Source organism: Balaenoptera musculus, chromosome 16 (assembly GCF_009873245.2).
Source record: "Balaenoptera musculus isolate JJ_BM4_2016_0621 chromosome 16, mBalMus1.pri.v3, whole genome shotgun sequence".
In the NCBI taxonomy this organism is placed as follows: Eukaryota; Metazoa; Chordata; class Mammalia; order Artiodactyla; family Balaenopteridae; genus Balaenoptera; species Balaenoptera musculus.
The window spans coordinates 61,148,898-61,168,044 of NC_045800.1; the positions used below are offsets into that span (position 1 = coordinate 61,148,898).

Here is a 19,147-nt window from a genome sequence, read left to right on the forward strand (position 1 = left end):
CATATCAAGAAGTACATAACGTCTGGTAGTCTTTCTTCTTGTTACTATTGATCAGTGAGTAGATGTCACCTTAATTCTATCAAATCGAGAAGTCCCCTCAACAGTACTCCTTACAGAAGGCCACCTCCACCTCTGTTTAACTATCTTTAAAGGAATCAGTGTCTACTCTCTTCAGGAGGTTCCAATGGCTACCTTCTTGTCTAGGTAGGAATCACATTTGACTTGATTAGAGGAGCACCAAATTCTAACCATTACAGCTGTAATTCTTAAATCTGGCTGCCCATCATAGTCACCTGAAGAATGGGTTTTTTTTAAAAAAGAAGAATTTTATTATTATTATTTTTTTAAATAAATTTATTTATTTTTATTTTTATTTATTTTTGGCTGCATTGGGTCTTCGTTGCTGTGCACGGGCTTTCTCTAGTTGCAGCGAGCAGGGGCTAGTCTTTGTTGCGGTGTGCGGGCTTCTCATTGCAGTGACTTCTCTTGTTGCAGGGCATGGACTCTAGGCACATGGGCTTCAGTAGTTGTGGCACGCGGGCTCAGTAGTTGTGGCTCACGGGCTCTAGAGCAGCACAGGCTCAGTAGCTGTGGTGCACGGGCTTAGTTGTTCCGCGGCACGTGGGATCTTCCTGGACCAGGGCTCGAACCTGTGTCCCCTGCATTGGCAGGCAGATTCTTAACCACTGCGCTACCAGGGAAGCCCAGAATAATTTTATATAAATGGGATCATAGCACACATGATTTTTGTTCTTGTTGTTTTATATTTATTTATTTATTTTATTTTATTTTTGACTGTGTCAAGTCTTAGTTGTGGCATGCAGGATCTTCCGTTGTGGCACACGTGCCCCTTGCTGCACTGGGCGGGCTTCTCTCTAGTTGTGGTGCACAGGCTCCAGAGCGTGCAGGCTCCAGAGCACGTGGGCTCAGTAGTTGTGGCACATGGGCCCTCTAGTTGTGGCTTGCATGCTCAGTAGTTACGGCGCATGGGCTTACTTGCCCCATGGCATGTGGGATCTTAGTTCCCTGACCAGGGGTTGAACCCACGTCCCCTTCATTGGAAGGCAGATTCTTAACTAGACAGCCAGGGAAGTTCCCATGATGTTTTTATTATAGACAATTTTTGTTTCTCTCTCCTTCCCTCAAATCAATCCCTACCATTTATCCCCCACCACCTTCTCAGACAGTAATCTAATGTGCATCTTTCTGTATTTCTCTGTTCATATAATCCTATATAGATCTACATATATAGTGTTTTTTTGTTTGGGGATAATATCACAGATTTTTTTCCTTTAACTCAACAATACTTGATGAAAATTCCTCTAAGTCATCTAGTTTAACTCAATTCATTCTTTTTAGTGGCTGGACAATATTTGATATTGAGGATACTGTAATGTATTTAGCCATTCTGCTATAGATGGGCATTACTTTATTTCTAGTTCTTGGCCACTACGAACAAAGCCGCAATAAACAGATATTTTTGCTTCTTATTCCCAGGAGTAGAACTATTGGTTAAGAGGGTAAATATATTTTCAGTCTTAATGGTTATCTCTAGATTGCTTTTTAGGAAAACTATAACATTTCACATTTCCTCCAACGATGTTTGAGGATATTCTCCCACACTTTTTGTGGAAACCTTTTAAAAATAAATATTCCCAGGCTCCAACCGGAAAGATTCTGATTCAGTAGGTCTGCGGAGAGGTACACAAAGCTGTATTGTTTTAAAGTTCTAGATGAATCTGAGGTAGTATTGGAACCACTGCATTTAAGCACAAGGAAATATTGAAAAAACTGGCCTTCTAGCCTAGTATCAGCAATATCATGCTTTAGCCAGGGACACATATTAGAATCAAAATATCAAATCAAGACATGAATTGGCAATAGACATATATATCAAATGTAGGTCAAGGATGTGTGCATTTTCAGAATGGAAGGCTTAGTTAGTTGTATTGGGGCGAGCCCCTTGGGAGTCACATATCCAGCTTGGAGCAGCTCATCTCTTAATAGTCTTGCAAGATTTTGAGGAGGAGATAAACATTTAGAATTTGTTTAGAACTTAAGTGAAGAAAAGAGAGAAGCTAATGGGGGCAATAAAAGAGCACTGCACATACAAAATGTTGCTGAAGAGCTCCTGCTCATAGTATATAACTGGAAGTGTAAATGCAGAGACTTTGAGTTTTAATCCTGGTTAAACTTCTTACTACTTGTCAGATCCTGGAACTCATTTTCCTGCTTTGTAGAATAAGGCGGTTTAATATGTGATTACTATGATAATTTTCAATTCCTAACCAGACTGGAGATAATAGTTCCTTTGTCATCACAGACGCTCTAGAGAATCACTATATCAGATAATTTCCTCTGTATGTATTATAAGTCTTGGGCCCAAGGCTGACAGAAGCAAAGCTGATTATATTTACTATTCAGCTGTCTGTCCACAGAGCCCTTTCTCAACAAGGTTCTTCAAGGCCTGTGTTCTGAGATCCTTATGGCCTTATAGGAAGCTATCCATATTCTGAAACTCCTGTTTCTACATTCCAGGAGCCCATCCTCCAGTGGATTCAGAGATGCATATTTGTTATTTAATGAAACAAGAATTCCTGAGTTTTGTGCTGCCAGGCTGAGTTTAGACTCCAGGAGAAGATATGGCTTCAACTTGTATTATGTTTTCCTCCTCAGGCTCTACAGATGGTGTAGGGAGGAGGTTGCGCTCAGCCCCTGGCCTTGATCTCTCAAAGACCCAGACAGCAGAAATGGAGCACAGTCTCCATGAAGCCAATACAGTGTCTACTTCTCAGGTAGCCACCTCAGGTGCTAAAGTTTTGGGCATGGGGTGATGTGTTGGGAGAGAATTATGGAGAGATATGAGTGGTAGGGTTGGTGGTAAAGCAGCAGCATGGTAATGTGGGGCTATTGGAAGAGAAGAAGGTCTATGATTGGGCTTCTTCTCCTTTTTTTTTTTTTTTCTTTTTTTTAACATCTTTATTGGAGTATAATTGCTTTACAATGTTGTGTTAGTTTCTGCTGTATAACAGTGAATCAGCTCTACATATACATATATCCCCATATCCCCTCCCTCTTGCATCTCCCTCCCACCCTCCCTATCCCACCCCTCTAGGTGATCACAAAGCACGGAGCTGATCTCCCTGTGCTATGCGGCTGCTTCCCACTAGCTATCTATTTTGCATTTGGTAGTGTATATATGTCAATGCTGCTCTCTCAATTCGTCCCAGATTGGGCTTCTTTTGAGTGAGAGGAGATTGCCACATGGCCACTACCTTTTAAATACATCTAATTCAGATATCTACTAGTGAGTCTTACCCTATCCTCTCCCATATCCCTCGGGACGGGGTCTGTGGGAAAACCACAGGTCTGGTGTTATGTGTCTGCCTGTGTGTGTCTGTGTGTTCGAAGGCTGCATCTTGCCGAGGCCCCAGCAGGGAGTGTGGGGAGGATGATCAGTATGGTGCAGAGAACTTTCGGCGCATCTCACGCAGTCTCAGTGGCACCGTTGTCTCAGAGAGGGAGGAGGTCCCAGTCTCTTCCCACAGTTTTGTAAGTAGAATCAGGGTCTGTCTATTCAGAGCATCCTCTTTCTCTTGCTAGGTAAAAATATACTGCAGGTGAAGGGGCAGGAGAAACTGAAGGTTGTAATCTGGGGGAAAGCCATGTGCACTCAGCAAAAATGAGGACACATAGTCATTATTTTCTTGACACGCATTTACTTGGAGCCTAGAAGAATGTCCCTTCTCTGTAGCAGTTCTGGAAGGTGTATTATAGGCTTCCCCAGGATGAGAAGAGTACTAGCAGCCTCAAGAGGAGTCTCGGAGAAGCCACTGCTGCTGACTGGGTCAGCACCCACTGTACTAATCAAAGGAAGAAGAGAAGAGATGGGATGGAGTATTTTTTTGCCTTTTCTTCTCCATCCTAATACCTGACTGAGTGGGGTCCAGTGTGCTTTCAAGCTGAAATGAAGCATGTACATTAGCAAGAGAAGGAAAATGATTTAAAATCCTCATCCTTGGGGCTTTTCATATGGGATTAATGCAGTAATCTGTATGTGAAAGGGACAGGGACACCCAAGTCAGCAGAGATCAGCAAACTCAAATAGTTTCAGTGGTTGGGTTTCTAAAACGTGCCTCTTGAGAATTTCACACACTTGCCCAAGGCAAGTTGAATTTTTATTACAGTAGGGGTCAGGATACAAAGCACCAGTACATTGAAGCATGCTCACCAGGTCAGTTTGATAAATACTAAAAAACAGGTCTTAAATATGTGACATAAAAATAAAAAGGTACAAAAAGAAAACTGTCTCTTCCACCAGTTCTTCAGATCCAACTTCTTTCCCTAGAGGTAGTCATTTTTTCCAGTTTATTGCTCATAAGTTTCTAAAGAGCTCTGAACATTCTTTTTGGAAAAGGTGGTCTTTTCTTCCCAATATTTGTTCTCATATACCTTTAATGGCGAATTGTTATTTTCCTAGGAGAGTTGGCTTCCTTTGTCCTGACTTCTGTATCATTCATTTATTCATTGATTCGTTCTTTTTTTTTTTTGACGTGGACCATTTTTTTAAAGTCTTTATTGAATTTGTTACAAAATTGCTTCTGTTTTATGTTTTGGTTTTTTGGTCGCGAGGCATGTGGGATCTTAGCTCCCTGCCAGGGATCGAACCCGCAACCCCTGCACTGGAAGGCGAAGTCTAAACCACTGGACCGCCAGGGAAGTCCCGATTCATTCTTTTAAACAAATGCCTTTTGAGCTTATGTTCTAGGTATTGTGCCGGATGCTGGGGAAATGGTGGTGAGTGATCTAGATACAGTCCCTGCTCTCATGACTTTACAGCCTACTGGGGGAGACAGATAAATAAACAATTGTAATATAATATGATAGGATTTAATGCTGTGGAAGCATAATAGAGGGGACATCTAAACCAGGCTTGAAGAATCAGGGAAATCTTCCTGCAGGAAGTAAAAAGAATGTAGCAGATAAAGGCACCTGAAGCAGACATTAACTGAGTTAAAAGAAGCTCATTGGTATGGCATGATTAGAGTCTGGTGAGGGAAGGATGGAGAGTATTGACAAGTGAGACTGGAAAGACTATAAACAAGGGTCATATCATGAACCACAGTAAGGAGTTTGGGAGGATAGGAGTGGACATACTGGAGAGCCAATTAGGAAGTAAAAATTAATGTGTTTGGTACCTACTTGCCTGGATATGGGGAAAGGAGAATCAAGGATAATATCTAGGAATTGTGGGTTGATAATGATAATATTTGAGGGAGGAGAAGCAGGAATATATTTGGGGGGAGAGATATCTGCAATTTTGGATATATTAAACTTGAGTGGAGATAGGTATCTGGTAGGCCTTTGGTTGTGAGACATATAAACTTGAAATTGAGATTCAAGAATCATAGCCACTAAAAAGAGGAAAAGAGTATTACAAAAAGAGGAGAGGAACCAGGACATATACCTGAAGAGTATCAGATTTAAGGTGGTTCTTCTGAAGAACCCCAAAAGGAGACTTGGTAAAAGAGACCAGAGAGATAGAAGGGAAACCAGTGAAGAGTGGTGTCTCTTTCTTCTATGGCTGTGTCACATGCCGAGAAGACTAGCACCTGGTCCTTATGCTATATGGTAAATGCCTACCATGTGCCATGCTGTTGTTAGGTGCTATGAGCACACACTGATGGAACAACACAAAATATCTTACAATCTAGTAAAGGAAATAAGATATACTGGCATATAGATTATTTTATTTAATATATTATTTATTAAGTGCCTGTAATGTTCCAGGAGCTGTTCAAGGTGCTGGGGATACTGGAGTGAAAAGAAATGTATTCTACTAGGAGAGAAAGACAATAAACAAGTAAACCCCAGACAATGTGTGATAAAGAAGAATAAAACAAAGGAAGAGGATAAGGAGTAAAGAGGTAATAGTGGTTATTCTCAGGGCTATTTTTGATAGAGTAGTAAGGGAAATCAGCTCTAAGAAAGTAACATTTGATCAGAGACCTCAGTGACATGAAGGTGTAAGCCACGGGAAGAACATTCCCGGTAACAGAAACGCAGAGTGTAAAGGCCCTGAGGTGGAATGAGCTTGGTGTGTTTGAGGAACATTAAGAAGGTTAGAGTGTAAAAGGCACAGGAATGGTAGGAGATAAAGTGAGAAAGATCAGCATTGTCCTATCACATAGGAACTTGCAGGCCACACTAAGGAGGTAGTGGGCTGGAGATAGGAAGACTAAATTGGAGGCTGCTGCAGTGGTCCAATTGAGTTTAAATATAAAACCTATATAGGTAGAAATGACATTACATGGCATAGGCAACTAATGGAATTGTGGAAGAAAAGTGCAAAATCAAGGGCAGTGTCAACATTTGAGTCTAGGTGACAAGAAAATATGGTACCAGGAGGAGGAGTTTGGAAGAATATTGGTTCAATTTTGGACATATTAGTGTTTCATATGTTAAAGGGGATATTTCTGAGATTTTGCCACAGAAGCGAATGTTGAATGGAGTATAGAGCAGGTCATAAGCATCAATGGGTACAAACTTGACAGGCAGCACCAAAGTGGAGACTGTGGAGTGTAGCAGTAATGGGAAAGATGGAATAGAGAGTTTTTGATTGTACATTTAGTGAGATATATATTAGTTCCCAATATTTAGAGAGAGTGTAGAATTTTCTTTTTCAATCTCTCAGGCTTTCTGAATTTCTCTCATTTCTTCTCTATTTTTAATTTCTTAATTTTTAAATTTTTAATTATGTATTTTTTTAGAGGCTTTTGTTACTTTTTTTTTTTTTTTTTTTGGCCATGCTGCACAGCTTGTGGGATCTTCGTTCCCTGACCAGGGATTGAACCCGCACCCTTGGCAGTGAAAGGGCATAGTCCTGGACCACCAGGGAATTCCCCTCTTCTCTATTTTTAAATTTCTATCACAATCTCTCTAATTCTACTATTAGCATTAAGGAGTTTGCTAAAGACCTTGATGTTAGGTTTGGGAAGGTGAGGGTTATGAGGAAGATAGATTAAGGGAAGAGAATCTGTAGTTTGGTGTCTCCAGTTCATAGTGGTCAGGATGTTTCCTAGAGGGGCTGATAGGGAGAGTGACAAGTAAATTGGGTCCCTCTCTAGATTAAGGAATGCTTGTACTCTAGTTCCTTCCATCTCCCCCTGCTTTCCTCACTGTTTACCCAACCATATCCTGCTGTGTGTTAATCCTCATCTCTATGTTTTTTTGTCTTGTCTCATTATAAGGATTCATCAAACGCGAGGAAAAAGCCTTTGGAAACCGGGCACCGTTGTTCCAGCTCCTCTTCCCTCCCTGTCATCCATGACCCTCCTGTGTTTCTCCTTGGTCCCCAACTCTACCCATCCCAACCACAGTTCCTGTCCCCAGATGTCTTGATGCCCAGCGTGGCAGGGGAGCCCCATAGACCCCCAGGTAACTCTCCCCCCTATCTACTATTATGTGCTGGGATGTGGTACATTTCCAGGGACTTGGAAGAATCAAATCAGTACACCTGTTGGGGGGTGGGGGAAGAGGGGTCACAGGTGGGGTTGTAAAGGGATATGAATTACTGCTTTAAAGATGAAGCATTGATCTAGATGAATTATGATTGAATCATTTCTTGGGCAACATGGTCTAGACCAGAGCTCCCAGAATCTAACTACCCATGAAAATGAATTGCTTCAGTCATGATAGGATATGCTTTTAAGTGACCAAGGGGAGTTAATACCCAGTCTTTAGGATCCCCCAAAACAGGAAGTGTCATCTCTATCAGCTAGTTTTCTCTCCTTCTATCCCGAGTCTCAGTTGAGCGATGGTCTAGGACAGCGGTCCCCAACCTTTTTGGCACCAGGGACCAGTTTTGTGGAAGACAATTTTTCCACAGATGGGAGGGGTGGGGGGGATGGTTTGGGGATGATTCAAGCGCATTACATTTATTGTGCATTTTACTTGAATTACTATTACATTGTAATATATAATGAAATAATTATACAACTCGCCATAATGCTGACAGGAGGCAGAGCTCCAGCGGTAATGCGAGTGATGGGGAGTGGCTGTAAATACTGGTGAAGCTTCGCTTGCTCTCCTGCTGCTCACCTCCTGCTGTGTGGCCTGGTTCGTAACAGGCCATGGACCGATAGCGGACCATGGCTCAGGGGTTGGGGACCCCTGATCTAGGAGGATGAGGAGTGAATGGGAGACTTGGAAAGATCCTTGGAATATCCATGCCATGTATAGAGACCCAGACAATCCTGGGGAAGGTGGACAGTATCCTTTTGGCTTTCTTTGACCCTCCACAGCTAGATTTGTTCCTTTTCCTCCTTATGGGCCGAATCTACAGTTTAAGGCAGTGATTCTCAACGGGAAAGGGGAGGTGCTACTGACATCTTGTGGGTAGAGGGGCCAGGGATGCTGCTAAACATCCAGCAATGCACAAGCAGTTTCCTTGCACACTCCATCCCACCCCCAAAACAAAGAATTGTCAGCCCAACATATCAGTAGTGCCGAGGCTGAGAAACCTGTCTGTGGATATGTAAATCCCCAGGGCAAGGGATGGTTGTCATTCTTAGAACAGAAGATAGAGTAGTATTGTTGATATTTGTGTCCAAATTTTAGGGAGCTTTGGATATGCAGGCCTTCTGGATAAATGGACTGCATGTTACTCAGTGGAACAGCCAGCTAGCCAGCCTCCTTTGACAGTTATTAGGGGCATCTGATTAGTCAGGCAGCATTTGTTGCAACTTGTTCTGCACCAAATGCTACAGTGAATACAGGGGAGAAAGAAGGCAGCTCTCTGCTCTCAAAGAGCTCAGAGTTTCAATAGTCAGATATACATATGTGTAAGTATAGTACAGGTGTTGATGGAATTTTAAAATAAAGAATGAAAAATATTGTTTAGAAGTGATTTTTGGAAAATTAGTTATTTTGTTTCTTTTAGGTAAAGGGGAATCAATGTATAGAAAAGGCATTCCACATTATGTTTGTGGGAGTGGTGCAAACAAAAGCAGAGATCTTGGAGAATGAGCAAGAATGTAAGCAGACACAGCTTAATTTCAGTGAAGGTACCATGTTAAGAAAAACTGAGTGATGCTTTGGAGTGGTGGCTCTAAGGAGTAAAGTTGTCACAGTGAGAACATACATTTGCAATATTAGAGAGCCATTTGTGTGTGACTGTGTGTGTGTGTGTGTGTGTGTCTGTCTGTCTGTCTTTTGGAGGAAGGATTATAGTGCAGTGAGATAGAAGTATGGCAACCTCCAGGAGACTGTTTCATTTGCACAGGTTGGAGGTAAGAGACTTGATTTTAATGTTTATTAAGAATTTTAAAAAATGAGATTAAAAGCAAAGCTAGGTTCCTTCTTTCCCTTATGTGTATGTTCTTGGAGAGGTGGGGAGTTGGAAGGAACAGCCAGAAATGGTCCTCTGGAAAGGAGAATGGTTTTACTGAAGATGCTCAATCGTTGGGTTTCTTTTCTCTTCCCAGGAACTTCGAGGAGTGTCCAGCAGTTTCTGGCTATGTGTGACAGGGGTGAAACTTCCGAAGCGGTCCAGCACACAGGAAGGACTTTGAACTACCGGAGTCTCCCCCATCGTTCCAGAACAGACGCCTCCCGGGGAGCATGGTCAGAGACCAACCAGCATATTGGCGCCAGATTCCTGACTACTCCAGGGTGCAAGCCTCAGCTAACCCACACTGCCACACTACCAGAGAGACACCAGGGCCTTCAGGTTCCTCATGCACAGCCCTGGGAGGATCTTTTCCATTCACCCTCCCACCCTCCCACTGTTTACCCTGTGTCCCTACCGCCAAGCAGTCTTCGTGTACCCCTGAGGTCAGCTTGGAATTCAGGTCCTGTTCCAGGGTTTCGAGCCCCTGGTCCTCGAAGGGTGGATATGCCCCCAGATGATGACTGGAGGCAAAGCAGTTATACCCTGCAATCTGGGCACAGGAAGACAGGGAGAGAGGAGTTTCTGTTTGTTCTAGCAGATGCCCCTGGAAGAGAGCAGATCAGGGCTAGAGCCCTGCAGCACAGCAGGTGGTAAAGGTCACCCCTTTCCTCTCCTGGAGCCACAGCTTTCTCTGTTAAACTGTACTGCAGCAGAGTTGGTACCCTGAATCCGTGCTGGGGCTGTGCTAGTCTCATCTCAACATAGAGTTGGCACCTTCTCCTAGGGGTGCCAGGAACTGCTAAAGAGACCTGGCTCTTTGAGAGGGAATATTTGAAATTCCAATTTCCATTCACCTAGCAAAAGGAAGCAGCTGCTGTTTAGGGCTTTATTTGACCCACCTTAAAGATGAATCCATATTACTCTGGACACTAGCCATTCCTTAGGATCTTAGGGTCACCATTTTATTCCTGAATACTCTATGCCCCCACCTCCACCTGAGCCCTCGTATTCTGTTCCCTATTACATTACCAACTTGTTTGTTTTATCCACCTGTCCCTATTACCTGACCTTCTGTCTTCCCAATCCCCCATCCTTGGAGGGACATGTAGCCCTGTAGTCTTGGTCTTGACCACATCATTCAGGCTAACCCACCTGCCCAGATTGTCCCTCTGCCCTCAGACTTTTGGCCCAGAATGCGAGGCTGCCAACATAACAATTGCTCTTCTGAACGGATGGAGTCAGGCACACTAACATACCCTCCTGTCCTCAGCAGCAGAGCCATTACTGCCACTCGCTCAGTCGCCATTGTAAACCCTGAGAGTCAGCTGAACTATTTTAGGGCCAAACATACTGTTTTTGTAAAGTATTTTTCATTAATAAATCTATAAGATAGTTCTATTTAATTCCTTGTCACTTAATTGTCTATTTAATCCCTTTTGTATACTCTTGCTCTTTTGTACTGGGGTGGGGAAGCCTGGAGAAGCAAGAAATACCAATTCCCAGTGGCCTGGGGCTCTGTATATGGCTTTTGACTGAGTGAAAGTGAGGAGCCAAAGAGGAATTGAAGGATAGTTGAAGGGTATATATTCAAGGTAGGAATCAATGGGTCCTAATATGGAGTGACTTTCCTTGTTATTATTGCCACTAGTATATTTTCTATCCCTTTCCTGCCAAGAGGCACTCAACACATTACACACTTTCTCCTTCCCTCATTAGGGAGATTTTCTGGGGATTCAAACTCCTCTTACAAACTCACTCCTGGTCTAGGTACTCTTGGTGCCCTCCCTCTACAAGTTTGTGATGTGCCTCGTATCCTTTCCTTGCTCTCTTCCCATGGCTGCCCCTCCCCTTCCCCTGTGGAATTATTGCACTTCCATGCCAGAAAGATCCATTTTCACCCCTGCCTCACTCCCAAATTCACCTCCCTCTAAAAACTATTCTGTGAGTTCCCTTTGCAAAGAATACTCACTGGGCATTTCTCTTCTCTTCTACCCCAGCTCTCACAATCACTGAGATTGACGAAATGAAGAGATAGAAAGGTGCTCTTTGAGACCTTTGAACAACTGCTTATCTAATTATCACCATCTATTATGAACAGATTCTGAGCACATGTAGTATTGAGCAGGAGGATGGGCAGGCATTTCTCACCCTATGCTACTTGAATCCTATGCCATCAAGATATATAGATCTTAGTGGATATGCTGGTCTCTGTTCATGATCCATTACCTCTCCTGGTGTCATACACACACTCTTCTTCTAATAATTATTGATTGAACAGTCAGTTTTTTTTTTTTTAATTAATTATTTTTGGCTGCACTGCGTCTTCGTTGCTGCGCACGGTCTTACTCTAGTTGCGGCGAGCGGGGGGCTACTCTTCGTTGTGGTGCGCGGGCTTCTCATTGCAGTGGCTTCTCTTGTTGTGGAGCACAGGCTCTAGGTGCGTGGGATTCAGTAGTTGCGGCACGCGGGTTCTAGAGCGCAGGCTCAGTAGTTGCGGCACGCGGGCTTAGTTGCTCCACAGCACGTGGGATCTTACTGGACCAAGGCTCGAACCCGTGTCCCCTGCATTGGCAGGCAGATTCTTAACCATTGTGCCACCAGGGAAGTCCCGAACAGTCAGTTCTTGTACCACTACTCCGTTCCCCATGAATGTCCGTCTCTATAAAGTTTCCATAGAAAACCTGGGCCCACATTTCTGTATATGCAGAGAAATACCCTGTGAGGTATTTCTTATGAGGAACTAATTTCCAATTCCCTACTTACTCCTCTGCCTTCGGAATCTCTGTTTTCTGAATGAATCAAGAGGGAGGCTGTGTCCTTTTCAGGTGAATTCTGTACTCTTTGAACATCTCTTGGTGTCATCCCTTCCTTTCCTCTTACCTATTTTGATTCTTAACCCTTGGAGCCTAGTCTGCTCTACCTGCATTGTTACTCTGTGCCTCCAGACCCTTGACAGTTCCAGGCTCTAAACACAAGGGTCAGTCAGATTCTCTCTCAGACTCCATTCTGAACTGTTGCTTTGCTCTAGAATCTAGAATGCTTCCTCTATTTCTCCTGTCAGTTACCAACCAAAGTACCCGGATTTGGTAGTCAAATTGTTATATATTTTTTCTCTATTAGTAGGAGATTCTTAGGTTTGATCAAGTCTCCCCATCTTACTGGGAGCTCCATAAAAGCCGGTGTCGTGTTCCCTAGCACTCATTCACCGCAGCATAACTAGATGCAGACAGCCATCTCTTCTCACTCTCTTTTGTTTTTGCCTGCCCAGAATTTTCACCTGATCCCTTGGCTCGTCCCGTTTCTCTCCTAGCCTTAGTAATTTTGCCCAAGTCCCTAGAGCCTGCTCCGCCCCCGCCCCCGCACGCGCGGTGCATGCCGGTCTTAGCCCCTCTGTAGGGAAAGAGGGTCCGCCATGTTCCCCGGCGGCGCCGCCGCTTGGCTCTGGTAGCCGCCGCCCCCGCCCCCAACCCCGCCCGGGCCAGCGCCTAGCCGAGCCCCGGGCCCAGCATGGCCGCCCCGGAGCCGGCCCGGGCTGCACCGCCCCCACCCCCGCCCCCGCCGCCTCCTCCCGGGGCTGACCGAGTCGTCAAAGGTGAGAGGTGGACGAAGCCCTGAGGGCCTGGCCTGAGGAGGTAGCTGTGTGAGGGCGGGCGGGAGACCGTCCCCTCCGGAGCGGGCCCGGAAGGGCGGGCGAATGACTGGCTGCCTCCCTTGGGGAGTGGCCCCTGGGCGGGCCCCTGCTGGGCTGGGCTGAGTCGGTGGCGGCGGCTCCGAGGTGTCTCGCTTGCCTTCAGGCCGTGGCGGGGGTTTCGCTCTCGGGGTCTCCTATCCGAAGGGGTGAGGCTACTAGTCTCAGTGAGCCCCTTTCTTTTCCTGCCCGGTCTGTCAAAAGCGGCCCAGAGGCCGCGATTAGCTTCCTGCACCGCGACAGCTGCACGCCTGGCTTGCCGGGGCGGACCAAGGGGCTCGGAGACCTTCAGCCACGCGGGGCCGGGCGATGAGCAGTCAGAAATCACCTCGGCTTTGGCCCACGTCTGCTCCCCAGTGACAGCCGTCTGCCCTATTCGCGCCTAGTTAGCGCCAGCCGCAGGGGTTCGCGCTCGGCCCTCAGGTGTCACCCCGCGCGGAAATTGGGGGAACTGTATGGGATCGGACAAGGGTGAAGGGACGAGCCAGAATTTGGGGGCCCCGGATTTAAGTGCAGAATAGATGGAAAAAAGACAGCATAAAAGAGAAAAAAGCTTCAGGGATAGGAAGCATTTACGTAGAAAACCGTCACCACTCTTTGGTCAAAGGCCAAGAGGGGTTAGCCCTCCTTTGCAGGCAGACACCCACACACTCCCCCTAGAAGAAAAAATTAAATATTTCTCAGCTAGTGCAGAATTTATGGTTGTTTAACGACCATAGGTCAGCAGATTAATTTAAAATAGAGAAATTGAGGGCTAATTTAGAGTTGCTTAAGATTTCCACGCTCTCTGGGAGAGCCCATCAACTTCAAGCACTGCTGCGGAGGTGAAAAGCACAATTTGAAATGCTTTTTCTTTATCCTGTAGCTTGGTCAATAAATTGAAATCATTTTAGAATAAAGGTTTCCTTATTGTATCACATTTACTTTTGAAAGATAGATACTTCTTTTATTTATTTTATTTATTTATTTCATTCAGCTTCTTAAGTATGCTGGCACAATGTAAACACTGTTAGCCCAGTTTTGGAAATCTGACTAGAAATGTTTCCATTAAAATATTTAAAAACAAGAAAAACTTTTCCTTTGTGTTTTTTTAATTTTAATTTGTCAATTCGAGTTTCCTTTAATAATAACACTAATTTGTATCTAGGCTATGTAGATAATTTAAAAAACTTAACAGTATATCTGTTCAGGCCAGTTATTGGAATGAACTTAAAAAAGAGTTTATGGAATCCTTGTCCTGAGAAATCTTTTAAAAAAGAGAAAGAAAAAAGATTGGTAGTTCAGGCATTCATCCTATCGTGAAATCCTGAAGTTCTGTGGGGGTGGGAATAGGAGACATGGGCTGCCTGTTAATTTGCTGACAGTATACTTGTGCTGTCTGTTAATTTCCCTGGGTACTTTTCACCCTACTGTTAGATGGGACAACCAGTCACATTGCTGAACAGTGAGTTTATGCTCTCTTTATGCTTGTGAATTTTCTTATTTCTTGTCATATATGTGGTAATATTTCCCTTGTACTGCTTTAATACAGTAAAAATAAGATTCCAGACATAAGGCATATTCCTTAGGGGTGAGTTTTGAATGCAAGACACAGTCATGTTTGCAGTTTATTGGTATGAAATAAAAGTCATTTGATTTAGGTAAATAGGAGTTTGTTGGTATAGAAAATTATAGTTTAGTAGAGCTCATGGATATAAGATCTCATGTGCTTCGTAGTATATTCTTCAAGACAACTTTCATTTTTTCATGGAATTTGTTAGGTAGTTGGAATGACTGATATGGATCACACGCTTTAGATATAGTGTGCAGCAGACTGGTTTGTGCTGCTCATGGAGTCTCTGGCTTCCTTGGAAGTTACAGGGAAACTTACCTTTCGTACAGAAATCTCCTTTTAGATTTCATCTTCAAGCTTTTCTTGTCCTTCTCAGTCAATAATTGTACTCTAATGTTGCATTTGATGACAGAGAACACCAGTTTCCTGAAGATATATGACCACAGTGCTAGTTCAACTTAGGTTTAACTTGTTAAAAATCCAGTTTTCTTTTAAGTCCAGTATGTGCTAGTTTTGCATCAGTACCATTTCATAGTAGTAATGTTATGGAGACCATCATTGACGTTGAATACAAGTAGTCTTTTACTCCCTGAAACTTTTCCTTGTTGTCTCTAAATTTTATACTCTTATACTTCTAGTCAGGAGGCCTATATTTTATGGTCACATAAGTTTTGAAGGGGAAATAGGTCTTTCTGTGTTTAATATCAAATGCCTGAAATTCACATCATGGGAAGTTTGAGATCTTGGAATACTATAGGTGATTCATGTATAAATTATCTATTCACTGAAATTATTAGTGGTAATTCCATATCCCTGATTATGGGTGATTAGGTTTCCTGGTTAGTTAAAGCAGTTCAGTTCTGAGCCTGCTCCAGCTGCTGGCTCTGGTCAAATTCTGTTTGAAAGTTGGTGTAGCCCAAGTGGTTTAGGTGAGATAGTATGCCCTCTTGACAATCTTCTGTTAAGCATTTTTCTATCTTTAGCTAAGATAGGAAGTTGAAAATAAGAAAATAGAAACAAACTAGGAAAAACAGCTAATTGTATTGGCGTGAATGCCTTATTGCCACATCAGCAAAATTGGTGTGTGTAATTTAAGTATAAAACCCTGAATTTATGTATATTGCTCTCCCTCCTCGCCCGGAAATTTGCTTGACCTGAGTTGTTCAGGTACTTCCTTTTCTTTCCAAATACTTTTAAAATGTACTTTTTGCTGTATAGATGGGGTTCCAGATTTGTAAAACTAGATTATCCCTTGAGATTATTAAATCTATTACTTCTGATACAAAAGTTCACCTTTATCGCTTAGAATGCATTGTCTATATTGTGTATATGTTCATTTTAGCACCCACAATGTGACTCTCTTTTGCATTCAACATGTTTTCTTTATTTCATAGGTTATATTATCCTTATTCTTAAATTATCAGACTTTCAGATTGAACCAAAATACTAAAGAGTGTGTGTTGTTAGTTTTTTAGCTATTATATATCTGATGGGCAGCCTTATGATTCATTTAGGTTCTCTTGCCAGCTGCCCTGCTTATAAATCTGAGGCTAACGTGTTTTCCAGTACCTTAGCTTTGTTAGGATTGCTTATTTTCATTACAGATTTTTAGATGACCCACATAGGTCTTGGGGTCACATAACTACTTCAGTGTTTTTTACTAGTTCTATTTCATTATATTTTAAAGCAACTTGAATTTTAATTTTTGTTTACAAAAGCTATTTTGTGGACTTACCTATCTAAAAAAAATAACTCTTGAAAATGATTTTTCTTTTTCTTTCCACCTTCATTAAACTGTTTAGCATACTAAAATAAATCTTCAGTGCCATGTGTCCTAGAGAAAGCAGAGGAACAGAGAATATTGTGTGTGTGTGTGTGTGTGTATGTGTGTGTAAGAGAGAGAGAGAGAGAGAGCGCGCGTGCGTGAGAAGGAAAGAGAACACTGGCAACAAGTCATCTTAGAAGGAAAATGCCAAGGAGGAAATACAGCTGCTCAGTAGTGAGGCAAAAGCTTTAGGTTCGGAACTATTGAATGAATTGGCAAGAGTTATAAGGAAAAGTTTGGTGAAAGAATTTTGATTTATTAGATGAGGTGTGTTTTAGTGCCAATCATATGACTTCATTTCATTATAAAAATGTTTATTTATACACAGAGGTGAAATAAGCTAAAGCTAATTGGCATCCTTGTATGGTACGTAAAATTTATTTTGGAAATTCAAAGTAATCAAATAGCAAATATTTATTTAATGCCTGCTGTATAGCTAAAAACTGTAGGGAAACAACAGAAGTGTGAAAGATAAAATACAGTCTTGGTCCTTGGGGAAATAAGTACTCATGAAAAGTTAATCATTTATGTCATAAGGCTGGGTGTGATTAATAATTGCCAGATAAGTGGTAGACCCAGCAAGCTGAGTTCAGAGGAGGTAGTGATCACTCTGGACTGGAGTGGTGTAGCAAGGGTTTGTATAGGAGGAAAGAGGCCTTGAAGGATGGGTAAGATTCAAATAAGCAAAAGATTGGGACCATTTATTTGTGCAACATTTATCGAGTATGTGCTTTGTACCAGACATAATACTAGGCATTAGGGATACAGAATTGAATTAAGTAAGATAGATTCTCTTGGAGGCAGTCTGGTGGGGGAGACATTATTGCAAATAAATAATATAATGAATTAGGTACAAAGTGCTGTTGGAGCTGTAAAAAAGGAATTAACTGTCTTAATTGGAGGGAAACTTTACTGAAAGGATTATGTTTTGAGGGGAGCCTTAAAGGATGAGTAGAATTTCTCCAGATATAAGGTAGGGCTGGGATAGAGAAAATATTTTCTGGTAGAGAAAACGGCAGCAGAAAGGCATGGAGTTTGAAAAAAGCTTGAAATGTGTGACAGTATTGTGTAAAGTTCTTGGCAAGCAGGAGATGAAGTTGGGAAGGATTTTTTGTACACCAAGTTGAGGATCTGAAACTTAAGCTAAGCAGTATAGCCTCTGGATGATTAAGAACACTGGATGATTAAGCTTCTGGAGTCAGACTGCCTGGGTTTGAACCTAGTTCTACTTTAACCTTTTCACTGAGGACAAGAGACTTAATATCACCAACCCTCAATTTTCTCATCTGCAAAATAGAGTTAATAATATGGGATTTTTGAAGGATTAATAGAGACAATTCATGTAAAATTTGTACCACAGTGCCTGGCCTGACACATGGTAAGTACTCAACTAATGGTAGCCATCACCATTATTATTATTGAAGGTTTTAAAGTAAAGGAATGACCCAGTATTTTGGTTTTTGAAAGCTAACGTGATATTGTGTAGAATGAAATATTAAAATGGGAGAGGCTTAAATCAGGATGTCAGAAGATTAATGGAGTAGTCCAAGTGCAGAATGACCACAGCATGAATTAAGAGAAGGAGGAAAACCAGATATGACACAAATTCTGAGTAATATTAGAAAGTAGATATATTGGATCAGTGACTGGGTGTGAGAATGAAACAGGTGGAAGAGCAAACCTTTTTGAGAAAACAGTAATCAGACTAATTTTGCTTTAGTGATTGAGCATTGGCAGAAGAGATTGGAGTGACATGGAAGATACTGGGAATGGTTAAGAAAGACTTTGAAAATAAGTTTCAGGCTTTTGTTCCCTTTATTCTTTAGTCCTTAAGGAACCACCCCAAATTTTTGGGTAGATTTATCTACCTATGCTTTGTACAAAAAAGGGGAGGAAAAGTAGAGATTTTAGTTAGAGTTTTCTCGTACACAAAGTAATAAGAACTTGAACTAACATTGCAGCAATGGAGGTGTTAAAAAAAAAAAAAGAGAATTTGAAGAATCAGTAGGACTTGGAGTCCAGAAAGAGAACAATGACACCAAAATTTTAAGTCAGAGTAACAGAGAATGATGATACCATAACAAAAATAAGCCAGGAAGGGGAACCAGTTTTTGAGGGAAGGTTATTGTGTTCAAAGAACCACCACAAATTAAAAGGAATCCAAGGGATACCTGGAAATTTTGAAGACAGTGTTGTAGGATCTGCTGAATCTTTCTTTAGAGCATGCTTCTACCCGTGGCATCTGAATGGGTTATAACGTTCTTGGTGAAGAGGAGAGTTTTGATGACTCTTTTAGTCAGAAGAGCATTGTCACTGTGTTGATATAAGACAGATAGTACTGGAGTAGCATTCTGAAGAACTCAGCTTCAATCATGGCTCTACCCCTTACTAGTTGAAACACCTTGAGAGAGCCATTAACTTATCTGAACCTGTTATCCTAGTTGTGCAATTGAGATAAAACTTGCCCTACTGAACTCACAAGATGTCTCTGAGAATCATAGCGTTATGTATGTGAAAGCAGTTTGTAAACTGTAAATAAAGCACTATAAATATATTGTCATTGCTACATAAATTAGTGTAAGATAAGTAATTTAGAAACTGTAACTAATGTATCATTAATTCAGTAGACATTAGTATTCATGTTCTAATCACTAGGTATGTAGAGATGAAAGACAGCTCCCTTGCCTTCAA

The 19,147-nt window shown here is 42.2% G+C and overlaps 2 protein-coding genes and 1 long non-coding RNA gene across 9 annotated transcripts in view; 2 read left to right on the plus strand and 1 right to left on the minus strand.

The window, feature by feature from the left end:
• The window catches only part of USP54 (ubiquitin specific peptidase 54), a 149,920-nt gene extending 139,126 nt beyond the window's left edge, over positions 1-10,794 (plus strand). For 5 of the 7 annotated variants that reach the window (XM_036829087.1, XM_036829090.1, XM_036829088.1 and 2 more), the window contains 4 exons: positions 2,677-2,795; positions 3,412-3,552; positions 7,251-7,437; positions 9,486-10,794. In XM_036829087.1, coding sequence (XP_036684982.1) covers positions 2,677-2,795; positions 3,412-3,552; positions 7,251-7,437; positions 9,486-10,045 — 1,007 coding nt within the window. In that variant the 3' untranslated portion in view covers positions 10,046-10,794. The remainder of the gene's footprint in view (positions 1-2,676; positions 2,796-3,411; positions 3,553-7,250; positions 7,438-9,485) is intronic. The other 2 variants (XM_036829089.1, XR_005016855.1) reach the window with 2 other exon arrangements.
• LOC118882786 lies at positions 9,295-14,106 on the minus strand. Its single transcript, XR_005016857.1, has 3 exons — positions 12,971-14,106; positions 9,807-9,941; positions 9,295-9,515 (listed from the first exon to the last, which is right to left on the minus strand). It is a non-coding gene; the product is annotated as an uncharacterized LOC118882786 (long non-coding RNA).
• The window catches only part of PPP3CB (protein phosphatase 3 catalytic subunit beta), a 47,701-nt gene continuing 41,428 nt past the window's right edge, over positions 12,875-19,147 (plus strand). Inside the window, 1 exon segment of the mRNA XM_036829094.1 lies at positions 12,875-12,983. Coding sequence (XP_036684989.1) covers positions 12,899-12,983 — 85 coding nt within the window. The 5' untranslated portion in view covers positions 12,875-12,898.